Source organism: Schistocerca gregaria, chromosome 4 (genome assembly GCF_023897955.1).
Source record: "Schistocerca gregaria isolate iqSchGreg1 chromosome 4, iqSchGreg1.2, whole genome shotgun sequence".
Lineage (NCBI taxonomy): Eukaryota > Metazoa > Arthropoda > Insecta > Orthoptera > Acrididae > Schistocerca > Schistocerca gregaria.
In genome coordinates this window covers 507,460,671-507,475,941 of record NC_064923.1, presented here as the reverse complement: position 1 = coordinate 507,475,941, position 15,271 = coordinate 507,460,671, and the positions used below count along the sequence as shown (strand labels likewise).

The 15,271-nt window shown below is 48.7% G+C and overlaps 1 protein-coding gene across 1 annotated transcript in view; it reads right to left on the bottom strand.

The window, feature by feature from the left end:
* Positions 1 to 15,271, bottom strand: part of LOC126365873 (piwi-like protein Siwi) — a 137,233-nt gene that overhangs the window by 88,796 nt on the left and 33,166 nt on the right. Inside the window, exon 3 of the mRNA XM_050008563.1 lies at positions 12,865 to 13,105. Coding sequence (XP_049864520.1) covers positions 12,865 to 13,104 — 240 coding nt within the window. The 5' untranslated portion in view covers position 13,105. The remainder of the gene's footprint in view (positions 1 to 12,864; positions 13,106 to 15,271) is intronic.

Here is a 15,271-nt window from a genome sequence, read left to right as displayed (position 1 = left end):
GCTACCAGCGGTGCGGCCAGGCCAAACGGATGACGGCCTGGGGCGGCAACCGCTGGGTGGCGCAGGAGAAGAAATGCGCCGTGGCGGGGAAGGAGAACTGTGCTTCCTATGAGCCTTCTTGGAAGGTCGTTTTGGGGAAGAATTGGTCGATGGCTGAGAGTTCGAGGTCTGCAAAAGACGGTTCCTTCTTGAAGGCCCGTACATTTGACTTCTGGGTCTTCGTCCTGGCAGAAGCTGATGAAGGTGCTTGTGTCAGAGGGGTGACGGGAGGAAGAGGAGACGTTGACCGGGCGATCTTAGCACCGGCCGAACGGACGACCGTAGTTGCGAAAGTCAGATCGCATGTCCTTCGCCACCTCCCTGGTAGTCCGAGGAGAGGCGAGGACAGTACTGTATTTCCCCACTGGGAGCAATGTGGGCTTCCTACTAGCAAATAGCTTGCGAGCAGCCGAGGTGGACACTCTCTCTTTGACCCGAATTTCTTGGATACAGCGTTCTTCCTTGTAGATGGGACAGTCGCGGGAGGACACTGCATGGTCACCGTGACAGTTCACACAACGAGGAGACAGAGGTGGACAGCCACCCTCATGGGCATCCCTGCCACAAGTGACACATTTAGCCGCATTGGAACAAGACTGGCGATTGTGATGAAAACGCTGACACTGGTATCAGCGCGTAGGTGTCGGGACATAGGGCAAACAGAAATAACCTCGTAGCCCACTTTGATGCGCGACGGCAGCTGAACAGTATCAAAGGTCAAGAAAAGTGTCCGGGTCGGTAGAAGGTCATTGTTGACCTTTTTAATGACCCTATGGACAGCCGTCACGCCCTGCTCAGCAAGGAAAGACAATCTCCTCGTCAGTCAATCCGTCGAGTGATCTAGTATATACCACACCACGAGACGAATTCAAAGTGCGGTGAGCCCCCACCCGGACAGGGAACGTGTACAGGAGTGTGGCCCGAAGCAGTTTTTGTGCCTGAAAGGCATCTCAGTTTCTAGTAACAAGGTACCATTACGCAACCTGGTACAAGACTTGACCGATCCGGCTATGGCATCTACACCCTTCTGGATAATGAAAGGGTTGACAGAGGAAAAATCCTTTCCATCCTCAGATCGAGAAACTACGAAGAACTGTGGGGCAGGCGGTAGTACTTTTGTCACTGCTGGCTGGTCAAGTTTCCGTTTGTGGGCAGAAGTCAAGAGAGAAGAAGAGAAATCCATTGCGGAGGAATCCCACATGATTGCCAGCGTCTCCGATGGCGTGCTCCTTCCTTGTGGGGACCCTCTCATAGGGCACTCTCGCCTTAGGTGATTGTTCACACCTCAGGTCACACCTCCCGAGAAACGGACGGAGGGACCAATCGGCATGGTCGGAAAGTGTCAGCTCAGGCAATCACCCCTCCCTGGGCCAGGCCTTTACCAGGGGGTACGTGCGTGCCTTACTTGTCTACCCAGGGTGGGGAATTACGCGTTACCCCGTCACCGGCTACGCGTGTGAACGCGTGGGTCGGCCTTCAGGCACGCACAGGGACGAAGGAAGAAGAGGAAAAAGAAAGGACAGACTGTCTCAAATGCCAAGGAGGAGGAGGCTAGGAGGCGGGGAGGGGGAGGCTAGGAGGCTAGGAGGAGGAGGCCAGGAGGCGGGGAGGGGGAGGCTAGGAGGAGGCTAGGAGGCTAGGAGGAGGAGGCCAGGAGGCGGGGAGGGGGAGGCTAGGAGGCTAGGAGGAGGAGGCCAGGAGGCGGGGAGGGGGAGGCTAGGAGGCTAGGAGGAGGAGGCCAGGAGGCGGGGAGGGGGAGGCTAGGAGGCTAGGAGGAGGAGGCCAGGAGGCGGGGAGGGGGAGGCTAGGAGGCTAGGAGGAGGAGGCCAGGAGGCGGGGAGGGGGAGGCTAGGAGGCTAGGAGGAGGCCAGGAGGCGGGGAGGAGGAGGCTAGGAGGCGGGGAGGGGGAGGAGGAGGAGGAGGCAGGAGGAGGAGGCTAGGAGGCGGGGAGGGGGGGGGGAGGAGGAGGAGGCAGGAGGAGGAGGCTAGGAGGCGGGGAGGGGGAGGAGGAGGAGGAGGCAGGAGGAGGAGGCTAGGAGGCGGGGAGGGGGAGGAGGAGGAGGAGGAGGCAGGAGGAGGAGGCTAGGAGGCGGGGAGGGGGAGGAGGAGGAGGAGGAGGCAGGAGGAGGAGGCTAGGAGGCGGGGAGGGGGAGGAGGAGGAGGCTAGGAGGCGGGGAGGGGGAGGAGGAGGAGGAGGAGGCAGGAGGAGGAGGCAGGAGGAGTAGGCTAGGAGGCGGGGAGGGGGAGGAGGAGGAGGAGGCAGGAGGAGGAGGCTAGGAGGCGGGGAGGGGGAGGAGGAGGAGGAGGCAGGAGGAGGAGGCCAGGAGGCGGGGAGGGGGAGGCTAGGAGGAGGCTAGGAGGCTAGGAGGAGGAGGCCAGGAGGCGGGGAGGGGGAGGCTAGGAGGAGGCTAGGAGGCTAGGAGGAGGAGGCCAGGAGGCGGGGAGGGGGAGGCTAGGAGGCTAGGAGGAGGAGGCCAGGAGGCGGGGAGGGGGAGGCTAGGAGGAGGAGGCCAGGAGGCGGGGAGGGGGAGGCTAGGAGGCTAGGAGGAGGAGGCCAGGAGGCGGGGAGGGGGAGGCTAGGAGGCTAGGAGGAGGAGGCCAGGAGGCGGGGAGGGGGAGGCTAGGAGGCTAGGAGGAGGCCAGGAGGCGGGGAGGAGGAGGCTAGGAGGCGGGGAGGGGGAGGAGGAGGAGGAGGCAGGAGGAGGAGGCTAGGAGGCGGGGAGGGGGGGGGGGAGGAGGAGGAGGCAGGAGGAGGAGGCTAGGAGGCGGGGAGGGGGAGGAGGAGGAGGAGGCAGGAGGAGGAGGCTAGGAGGCGGGGAGGGGGAGGAGGAGGAGGAGGAGGCAGGAGGAGGAGGCTAGGAGGCGGGGAGGGGGAGGAGGAGGAGGAGGAGGCAGGAGGAGGAGGCTAGGAGGCGGGGAGGGGGAGGAGGAGGAGGCTAGGAGGCGGGGAGGGGGAGGAGGAGGAGGAGGAGGCAGGAGGAGGAGGCAGGAGGAGTAGGCTAGGAGGCGGGGAGGGGGAGGAGGAGGAGGAGGCAGGAGGAGGAGGCTAGGAGGCGGGGAGGGGGAGGAGGAGGAGGAGGCAGGAGGAGGAGGCTAGGAGGCGGGGAGGGGGAGGAGGAGGCTAGGAGGCGGGGAGGGGGAGGAGGAGGAGGAGGCGGGGAGGGGGAGGAGGAGGAGGAGGCAGGGAGGAGGAGGCTAGGAGGCGGGGAGGGGGAGGAGGAGGAGGAGGCAGGGAGGAGGAGGCTAGGAGGCGGGGAGGGGGAGGAGGAGGCAGGGAGGAGGAGGCAGGAGGAGGAGGCAGGAGGAGGAGGCAGGAGGAGGAGGCAGGAGGAGGAGGCAGGGAGGAGGCAGGGAGGAGGCAGGGAGGAGGCAGGAGGAAGCAGGGAGGAAGCAGGGAGGAAGCAGGGAGGAAGCAGGAGGAAGCAGGGAGGAAGCAGGGAGGAAGCAGGGAGGAAGCAGGGAGGAGGCAGGAGGAAGCAGGGAGGAGGCAGGAGGAAGCAGGGAGGAGGCAGGAGGAAGCAGGGAGGAGGCAGGAGGAAGCAGGGAGGAGGCAGGAGGAAGCAGGGAGGAGGCAGGAGGAAGCAGGGAGGAGGCAGGAGGAAGCAGGGAGGAGGCAGGAGGAAGCAGGGAGGAGGCAGGAGGAAGCAGGGAGGAGGCAGGAGGAAGCAGGGAGGAGGCAGGAGGAAGCAGGGAGGAGGCAGGAGGAAGCAGGGAGGAGGCAGGAGGAAGCAGGGAGGAGGCAGGAGGAAGCAGGGAGGAGGCAGGAGGAGGAAGCAGGGAGGAGGCAGGAGGAGGAAGCAGGGAGGAGGCAGGAGGAGGAAGCAGGGAGGAGGCAGGAGGAGGAAGCAGGGAGGAGGCAGGAGGAAGCAGGGAGGAGGCAGGAGGAGGAAGCAGGGAGGAGGAGGAGGAGGAAGCAGGGTTGGAGAGGAGGAGGAGGAGGAAGCAGGGAGGAGGAGGAGGAGGAGGAGGAAGCAGGGAGGAGGAGGAGGAGGAAGGAGGAAGCAGGGAGGAGGAGGAGGAGGAGGAGGAGGAAGCAGGGAGGAGGAGGAGGAGGAGGAAGCAGGGAGGAGGAGGAGGAGGAGGAAGCAGGGAGGAGGAGGAGGAGGAGGAGGAGGAAGCAGGGAGGAGGAGGAGGAGGAGGAGGAGGAGGAGGAGGAAGCAGGGAGGAGGAGGAGGAGGAGGAGGAGGAGGAAGCAGGGAGGAGGAGGAGGAGGAGGAGGAGGAGGAAGCAGGGAGGAGGAGGAGGAGGAGGAGGAGGAGGAGGAGGAGGAAGCAGGGAGGAGGAGGAGGAGGAGGAGGAGGAGGAGGAGGAGGAGGAAGCAGGGAGGAGGAGGAGGAGCAGGGAGGAGGAGGAGGAAGCAGGGAGGAGGAGGAGGAGGAGGAGGAAGCAGGGAGGAGGAGGAGGAGGAGGAGGAGGAAGCAGGGAGGAGGAGGAGGAGGAAGCAGGGAGGAGGAGGAGGAGGAAGCAGGGAGGAGGAGGAGGAAGCAGGGAGGAGGAGGAGGAAGCAGGGAGGAGGAGGAGGAAGCAGGGAGGAGGAGGAGGAAGCAGGGAGGGGGAGGAGGAAGCAGGGAGGGGGAGGAGGAAGCAGGGAGGGGGAGGAGGAAGCAGGGAGGGGGAGGAGGAGGAGGAGGAGGAGGAGGAGGAAGCAGGGAGGAGGAGGAGGAAGCAGGGAGGGGGAGGAGGAGGAGGAGGAGGAGGAGGAGGAGGAAGCAGGGAGGAGGAGGAGGAGGAAGCAGGGAGGAGGAGGAGGAGGAGGAAGCAGGGAGGAGGAGGAGGAGGAGGAGGAAGCAGGGAGGAGGAGGAGGAAGCAGGGAGGAGGAGGAGGAGGAGGAGGAGGAAGCAGGGAGGAGGAGGAGGAGGAGGAGGAGGAGGCAGGGGAAAGAGTAAGTAGGACAGTGAGATGGAGAAGAACAAAGAAAGGAACCAACCAAACGAAGGAAGAAACCAGAAGAAATTAAGACCCAAAATGAATGCAAATATAGGTCGCGAAACAGTCCGTCTCCGGACACAGGCGCTAACTACCCCCCTTGAGGGGGAGGGACTCCTTTTAGTCGCCTCTTACGACAGGCATGAATACCTCGGGCCTATTCTAACCCCCAAACCTGCAGGAGGGGGGGCGGGGTCAGACAGATGTCTAGCATAATGACTCCAACAACAGCTCGCCGATTGGGCAGCGGAGGTTCAGCAGTCTCAGTGGAAAGGCTCCCACGGGGCTGGTGCAAAAAGCTCCAGATGATAAACACAATCCACGGTGGCGGACAGTGTCTAGACGCCGAAGAAAAGACAGCCGTGCAGAGGAGCAAATTATGCTTCCATAGTCCAATTTCAAGCACACTAAGGCGCAATATAGGCGGAGGAGGACCACTCTGTCCACTCCCCAGAAGGTATCTTATCGCTCAGAACATGGGAGGGTGTTGAGAGATCACCCAGCGAGCTGAAAGATATGATTCATGGGAAGACTAGCACAGTTTTCTGTCAAACATTAAGTCCCAAGAATTTGGCAACATCCGTGAATGAAAGGACAACAGGGCCTAGATGTAGGCAAGGCGGATAACACTCCATACAAGGCCAAAAATTTACACAGACGATCTTACAGGGAGAAAACCGGACGCCTGTTTCGATGCTCCATGAGTGGAGGCAATCGATACATCCTTAACACTTTTAGTGCCAAACACGATCTGATCGTGATCCAGATATTCGGCGAAAAATGCCAGTAACGATCTGATCGTGATGCTCTTCTCATTCATTTTTTCCGCGCTTGAAGGCAAAGTTGTTAGTATTTCCTAGCCAAGATGCAGAAGGAAGGTCGAAGGCACAGCATATCGGTCTTTTCGATTGCCAGTGCGGTATTTCGAGTAAAATAAACTTCTCTGGTAGTGTTTATTTACCGATTATTTCGCAGCAGCATGGCGTCGTCAAGTAAGAAGTTGCGGTTTGATACAAGTGATTTAGAAAATAAGTAGTGGAAGTGAAGATGAATTTGCAGGATTTGCAGAAAGTGAATGGGATTATGAGGTGTCCGGTGGAGAAGAGGACTCTTCTTCTTCTTCTTCTTCAAGTGACGATTGTGCGTCAGCAAATGACGACGACGACCAAACAACTAAATTGCAGTGCAAATACTTTTGTTGAAGTAATGGATGAGGCATCAGATAATCCACCTCCTCCAAGCTTTGTGTATGCAGAAGTACCAGGCCCTTAACATATACCAACAAACGCCACACCAATTGATTTTTTCAATGTTCTTCTCGCTGCAGCTTTTTACGATTATGGTGACAGAGACTAACAGATACGCTCGCCAGGTGATTCAGTCAATGCATTTATCGCCAAATTCGAGACTCAAAACAGTGGCAGCCAACAATTGTAGCAGAAATGAGGGCTTTATAGCAGTAATTTTGAATATGGGACTGATAAAAAAACCAACAATTTTTAGTTATTGGTCAACTGATGCAAACCTGTTGACACCGTGGTTTTCACAAATGTTTTCACGCAACAGGTTTCAGTTGTTGCTGCAGTTTTTCCATTTTGTAGACAATTCGAAACTTCACCCTCCTGGTCACCCATTATATGATCCAACAGCCAAATTTCAAGTGTTAGTGGATATTGCTAACAATGTTTTCCGTCGCTACTACACTACACACCAGCAACTGAGTGTTGATGAAAGTCTTGTTGGGACAAAGGCGAACTCACAGCTAATCCAGTACCTTCCCAATAAACATCATCACAGATGGGGAGTCAAATTTTGGATGCTGTGCGATTCAGTCGTAAATTACTGCATAGGGTTTTATGCATACCGTGGTGCAAAAAGTGATGACAAAAATGAAATAAAAGAGAATGGCCTGGGATATACAGTCGTCATGAAACTACTAGCTCTTGGGAGCTACATGCAAAAAGGTTACCATGTGTTTTGCGATAACTTTTTTACATCTATTCCTCTGGCAGAAAAGCTGTATTCAGTTGGTACTTATCTAACGGGAACAATTAGAAGAAACAGAAAATTACTGCCACGTGGTCTTCTGTTGAATTATGCTGTAGGTAAGCTAAAGTTTTTCAAGAAATCTTTTATGCTTCTCTGTGGCTTCAGACAGAAGAAATCACAGAGAAACCCAGTCCTCCTTGTGAGTACATCATCCTCTGCTACATCATCAGAAAAGACAATTCGCAATAGACAGTCGGTCAAGAAACCAGATGTTATTTTTCAATATAATAAGTATATGGGTGGCATTGACTCATCTGATATGATGGCATACTGCTATTTAGATGAGGAGGAGGACTGTCAAGATGTGGAAGACAGTAGTGTTAAGCATAATTGCCAGGATGTTGCTAAATGCATATATTTTGTATAAGGAAAGCCTTAACCCCAGCGACAAGCCACTGACACGGCTGAAGTTTAACAGCATAGTCATATGCAAACTTTCTAAACAGTGGTTTCAGGCAAGGACTGCAACCGCAAGTGCAATAGATACAAATGTACCTGCTCCAACAATATATGGTGTAGACTCTTTCAGGGAGAAAGGAACGCTACTGTAGTGTTTGTTCTACGAAGGATAAGAAGCGGCGTTCACGAACAGTATGTGTTTGTTGCAAGAAAGGACTGCATCCTTCATGTGTTGGTCAGCATGTGTGCAAGTAGTTGTCATAGCTGCAACCTCACATTTGTCAGTGTTTTATGACTGGAGAACTGAACACGTTCACAGCAAAACAATTTTTTTTTAATGTTATGTTCTTTTTGATTTTTTCCTTAGTGAAATAAAAAAATTGTATTCCTTTATGGTGTTTTTGTTAAGGAAACTACAGAGATTCCATATATACCTGAAATTTTTGAGTATATCATCGTTTAATGGGTCTCAGAGTAAACTGAAATCAAAGTTAATTTTTTTCGGTAAACCCCACAATGAAAATAATTTTTTCTCTGAAAATATGTTCTTTGACAATGTGTATTGCACATATTACTGTAGCCAGCAGCATTCCCTAAAAATTAAAAAAAAAATTACATTCCTTTATGCATTAGTTTAGATTTTATTGCAAGAGGTCTGATTTTTACTGTAAAATCGCATGGGACTTTTAACATGATCTTTTGAGAAAACGTCTGGCACTAAAAGGGTTAAAGACGTCGTTCAGGAAGGCTGGTCCACTGACAGCTGTAGAAGATCACAAAATTGACAAAGAGCGAGCCTGAGGCATCGGGAAGGAGGCAGTCCATAATTGGATTTATGGCAAACAGTATCTTATGCCATTTCTAGAACATGCTACCGTTTGGCATTTCCTGAAAAAGTTGTTCACGACATAAGTGGAGAGAGAAACAAGATGGTCAACTGCAGAACGATGCTTTCGGAAACTGCACTGCAGAGTGGTTGAAGGAGTGCGGCACTTCAGCCAGCAGCCTCAACGTCAATTTACCAAATGCTCCAAAACCCTACAAACAATACTCATGAGAGATTGGGCAATAGCTGGAGGAGAGATGTTTGTCCTTTCCAGGTATCTGAAAAGGATTGACAATAACTTCCCGCCACATTCTGGGAAAGGTACCATCGACCCAAAGTCGGTCATAAAGGCAAAGGAGGTAGCACAGACTAGGGTATGATAGATGTAGCAACATTTGGACGTGGATACCATCCGGACCTATAGCAGAAAAGAGAAAAGGACAGTGCATGTCAGTTCCCGCACAGAAAAACGGCTTATAGCTTTCACGATTTTGAGAGGAAAAAGCAAGAGATTGCTTTTACACAACCTGTTTCTTTGGGAGAAAGGCTGGTGGGTAATTAGAAGAGCTCGAAATCTCAGCAAAGTGTCAACTCATGAGAGATTGCAACTGGGTCCTCTAAGGTATCCTGCGCAACAGCTCACAGATCTGGGAAGTGTGCCAGACAGCTGTCTGATTTGACTCCGAACAACTGATGAGGGAGTGAAGGTATTAATGGAGCTGGTACATAAGTCCCAGCTTGTCGTCTTGCTATCGCATATGATACAATGGCATTGCGTGCAAAAATGCTTATAGCAGATTCAGCTGGCCAATGTAGGATGAAAGTGGAGAACACAAAGAGCACATCTTTGTTTGCATATTGTGTCATGGCATGCCTCGTTCCACCAAGGAACTTGGGAGCACCGGGGCAAAGGGGAGGTACGGGGTATTTAACGTTCTGCAGCTGTAAGAATAACTCCCGTAACACGAGTGACCTGATCGTTGATGCTAGGAAACTGACAGTCATCAGATGTTACCAGAGAGGAGAAAAGTGTCCAATTGGCTTGGGATAACTTCCGGAGTCTTGGGCGCATAGATGGCAGTCATGACTAATCTAAGGACACGTGAAAAGTCACCACGTGGGGTTTATCAGCAAGAGCGAACCATTCAAATTGCCAAGCTAGCTGAACAGTACAGAACGAAAGGTCCAAATGAGAATAGGTTGACGTGGAGGCAAAATCTAGGTTCCCCAGTGTTGAGGCCAGCAGGATCTGCTTGGTGGAAGAGGTCAATCAATAGGGAGCACCTTGGACACGGACACAAAGATCCCCAAAGCGTGTGGTGGGTATTGAAGTTGCCAACCAGCAAATAGGGGGGGATGGAGCTGACCAAGGAGATCGGCTCTTGCCATTCGAGTGGATGACGGAATGTATACAGTACAAAGAGATAAGGTGAATCCAGAAAGGGAGAGACCTACAGCAACAGCAGCTTGGGAGGAACTCTGTAAGTGGATTGGGTGATAAGGGATAGTATCACAGAGGAAAATCATAAATCTCCCGTGTGCCAGAATTCCAGCAACAAAGGAGACATCAAACTGGAATGTTTGGAAATGAAAGAAGACAAAGTGATCTTGGGGACATATCTTTGTTTCCTGAAGATAGATGACCGGGGAGTAAGATCATAGTAAGATAAACAGTTCATACCGATTGGAGCGAATTCTGTGAATATTCAGGGTGTATACGTGGACAAGGAAAAAAAAACATATTTCCCAGTTAAAAATACACTTTCTCCTGGATGAAAACACACTTTTTCTGTGTTATTAAGAGACAGGATATTTTCCCTCGGAACTGTAAAACATGTCAATTGTTTGAATGGTTATGTTTTTATACAAAGGGTGTAGAATTTCCCAGCACTTTAGAAAACTGAACTCGTGGACGAAAACTACTTTTGGAAAGGTTTTTTTATGTGCAGCAACATGTACACTGCATATTTTCGTATTACGAAAGTATAAATTCGAATTCCACCAAACACCGCATGTTACTTTCCGAACCATTGTAATCGAGTTTGCAATGCTGCTTTTGTAAGCCAGTCACAGTTCATGTCACGTGATCCCGCCAACCAATAACAGCGGATATTCAGACCACAGGACACATGCTGTAGCCAGTTAATAGCAAGATCACTGTTAAGTAGTGCAGATACACATACAGGAAAAGTTAATGTTTTAAATTAATGTACATAGTGTTGCTACAACAAAAGCAAGGCTTTCACGTATAATATTGGTCTGTAAGGTTAATAAGCTGCAAGAGAAGCTAAGTTTTCACATATAATGTTGATATTTTTTGCACGTGTTACACTTTAAGATACATCACACAAATATGCTCATAAAAATTTTAGCCGAGTCCAGTGACTTGTCCTCAAAGTTTTCCACAAATAAATTAGCTACCACAGAGGAGGGCGAGCTTCCCGTAGTACTACATCAATTTGCTCATAATAAGGACATGAATGCCTGATGATCTGGGCTCGAAATACTTCTAAATGGCTCATCATCAAACACTATGACTTAAGAAATTCATTGTACATTCTCACACATAGTTTAACTTTTGTAAAAGGTAGTTTACTTTGAAAGTAACACTTTTCAAACCCCCATTCACAATATTTTCCCGCTACCTGTTAGAAACAGGTTCATTTCAGTAGTCGTCAGAAAGTGCCAGATAACAGGGGCCACCGCACTTTGTAAGCAGCTATGACGCAGGAAGCCCATATGTTCGTACGTGTAAAACATTAAAAGATCTTACATTATGTCATAAAAGAAAAGAGACATCAGAGGATACTCTAAGAACATCGGAATTTCGAGAACCATACTAAAATGGCACATTTGAAGTGCATACTTCAAGAGCACATTCGTATGTCCAGATTGCCAATGAATTAGACATCGGCCTAACATTAAGCTTTTCAGTGTGGATTACGGGACATAAATTTTCTTGGAGTACCAGTACTGTATTAACTCATTTTTTTTATTCTTTATTATGGCATAATGCCATAAGTGCTAGAAGATGAAAACGTGCACTTGAAATTAGCCTATAGTGTGGAACTAAACACTGTTTCAAACACATAGACTGATTCAGCATAAAAGATTAATAAGAGCCAAATTTCTTTAGCAAACTGACAAAAATAACTTCATTGTTCTACAAGGTGATTAATGCTTGGCTGTCAGAAAAGTGGAAATAAAATAAAATCTGAAACTAATAACGTATATTAGCCTGTCATAATTATATGAATGTATTTTAATTCAGTTGATAGCTCCCAGCCACAAAAATCCATTTTGCTTTCATTTGACGTGAGAGCAGTAAATGAAGAGGAAACAGCAAAATCACTTAATGTAAACAAGGGTCATGTGGAGACTACACACTTCCCCACTATAAGTCCGACTGCTCTGCGCATCAGGCTTGGATTTACGGTATTTCCGAACCAGGGCAATACTAAGATAGTGGGGACCCCTCCCCCCCCCCCCCCCCCCCACCACCCAGGCCGCCTCCCTCGAGCGTTTAGGACACGTCAAAAATTTTAAAAAATATGCCCATTTTTTAGTGTGCATCTTTCTGATATATAAAACATAATATGTTCAAGGAAATGTAAGACATGTTGTTTGGTCCTTTGTTGGACTGAGAAACAACTAGGAACTTCAGCATTGAGAGAAGAATTTTCTGTGGCTGAGACTCATCTGGGTTTCTCTTGTGGGCATAAGCTGTAGAAGTAGAAGAGATCATTGTGAAAATATCCCCCCGATTACCGGCGTCTCTGATGGCCCACTACTTCCTAGTGGAGGCCCTCTTTGAATGTCCTACCGCCTTAAGTTAGTATCGACACCTCAGGTCACACCTCTCGAGAAACAGACGGAGGGACCAATCAGCACATTCAGAGTCAAACAGTCCATGATTCGAGAAATTCATCGTGCATTTTCACAGGTAACAATTCATCTTACAATAAAGGAAATTTACTTTGAAACTAACACTTCTTAAACCACCATTTACAATATTTTCCCACAACCTGTTAGAAATGTGGAAAGCTGTGATGTCTTACTAATCAAAAGCACTTTTTTTGTTACAAAGTATTGTGCAGTCTTCATCCTAAAGATTTTGACACACTTAGCTATTGGCAGATGCTTGTATGTCCACTGTGGTTTGTAGCAGTACAAGGTCCATTTTCTTTACAACTGAAGTTTTATTTAGGTGTTATTCTCTCGTTAACGTCCGCAGTCTCAGTCCGCAGTCTCAGTCCGCAGTCTCAGTCCGCAGTCTCAGTCCGCAGTCTCAGTCCGCAGTCTCAGTCCGCAGTCTCAGTCCGCAGTCTCAGTCCGCAGTCTCAGTCCGCAGTCTCAGTCCGCAGTCTCAAGCTAAAGTGACAGTCTTTGTTAGAGTAACAGTTCTTACCAGTCAAAATTATGAAAATTTCACTGAAAATCAAAACAATGTAAAATTCATGTAATTCTAAAAAGTTCCCCACCGAAAAAATTCCCATGTTTTACTGGATTTACCAAATGTCCTGGGGCATATACATTCTGAAGGAAGAGAAAACAAAACATCTGAAATCAAACCGTTTACAGTACACTTCAATAGTAGACAGGAGACATCCATATTCTACTTACTCCAGTTTCAGGGGGAGTGAATGTTTCAGGTGGCTGCACAGGGCCTTCCCCAGGGCGCCTAGCATGCATGGTTGCGGCAGCTCTTGCCGCTCTGCCAATACCAGGCTGAGAAGGTGCTGGTTGCGGAGGCCCTTCACCTGGGCCACGTGCCTGCTGCATCCTTCCTACACCTCCTTCTTGTGGCTGTGTCTGGCCCCTTGCCCTTCCTCGGGCCCTTCCACGTCTCCCAGTACCTTCCATCCTGAGGAAAGGTTATCATTCATTATTTTAAGCACAAAATTATGTTCAAGTAACAACAATATCAGTTATAAAACGTAACTGTAAAAACTCATTACTGTCAGACATCAATACTATGTCATAAAAAATACTGAACCTTTTTCAGTCCACAGATACGTAGTGTTAAAATGTTTGTATCGACAAACATCTAATGTGAGAGTGAAACTAACATTTAAATGCATTTGGCCCAAAACTCACCGAACTGGCCTTCAGATCTGAAACAATGAACATTTTTACATTGTTCGTTGGCCAACAGGTGGTGGCAAATACTTTTCTTTTTTTTTCTCTCTCTAACTATGTACGTTATAAGGGACCCATGCCGCCCCCTCCCCCTCCCCCCCCCCCCCCCCCCCACACACACACACACGAAAATTAGAAAGATCAAATGCACATTAAAATGTTTGGAATTCATTCCATGCCACGTGGTCTCTACATTCCTGCATGACCATCATAGATTTCGATAAAATTTTGTACAAACATTCGCATGTGTTCCCAATAAATGTAAATGAAGTTTCACAATCACTAATTCCTTACTTTCAGAGATATAGTCATTTGTTAGACAAATAACGCAGCTACCAACAGGACACCCTTGAGTATTCAGGAAATTTGAGACACGATAGCTGTGGTAATTTTTCTTAACAGAAACAATACTAACCTATCTTTTACAACTTTTTGCCCTCTCTTAAGCAAAATAATGAAGTTTTGTCGAGCAATTTTCAAATGGATAATATGAAGCAAAGTTGGCCAAAAAAGTAAATTGTTTAGCTTTTTATATCTATCTAAATAACTGCTAGACAAACCTGAAACATTGCACTTAATAACTTACCAATACAAGCCCTTACAATATAAAATTTGTAGCACACTGGACTCTTGTTTGGCAGGACGACGGTTCAAACCTGCCTCCGGCCATCCTGATTTAGGTTTTCCATTACTTTCCTAAATCACTTCAGGCAAATATTGGGACGGTTCCTTAGAAAGAACATGGCCAACTTCCTTACCCGTCCTCCCCTAACCCAATTGGACCAATGACCTCACTGTTTTATCCCCTCCCTCAAATCAACCAATCTCTAATATAAAATTTCATTCTCCTGCCGGCTTTCCAATAGTTTACAAACTGAGGGCAAAGTTGAAGATTTTCTACAAACCACCAATGGTCCACTTTAACACACAGTCATCTGTAAAATCATTAAAAAAAATTTCACAAGAAAGACTATGTTCTAAAGAACCTAGAAACTAGATTTGATTTTGCAATGTGGGCATATAAGGCCATACAAAATGACAAGTTGCACCATATTCCATTGGTACTCAAATCTGACATCTTTTCTTGTGTTCTACAATTGTTTTGTACTACCTGTGGAAGGCAATGTAAAAAGTCTTGATGACTAGGAGGGAGGTAAAGTTCAAATAACTAATAACTTAAAAAAAAAGAAATGGAGGTATATTGTCACAACTCAGTGATATTTTTTCCATCTGTTTTTCTGCTATAGCTTCACAATCAAACTGCTTATAAACCTCACAATATAATTGTGTATTACCAAGATTGAGGCAAACATAGTAGTAAAATTATTGCTTAACAGCTGCAGCACATGTCATGTAAATAGCCTTCAAGTTTTACACTAATGTTACATTGGGGTCATTCCACACACGTGAGGCAATACTAACCTTACGACTTATCTTAGAGGAAAGATTAAGGAAAGGCAAACCTACGTTCCCAGCATTTGCAGACTCAGAGAAAGCTTTTGACAATGTTGAGTGGAATACTCTCTTTCAAATTCTAAAGGTGGCAGGGGTAAAATACAGGGAGCGAAAAGCTATTTACAATTTGTACAGAAACCTGATCGCAGTTATAAGAGTCGAGGGACATGAAAGGGAAGCAGTGGTTGGGAAGGGAGTAAGACAGGGTTGTAGCCTCTCCCCGATGTTATTCAATCTGTATATTGAGCAAGCGGTAAAGGAAACAAAAGAAAAGTTTGGAGTAGGTATTAAAATCCATGGAGAAGAAATAAAAACTTTGAGGTTCGCCGATGACATCGTAATTCTGTCAGAGACAGCAAAGGACTTGGAAGAGCAGTTGAATGGAATGGACAGTGTCTTGAAAGGAGGATATAACATGAACATCAACAAAAGCAAA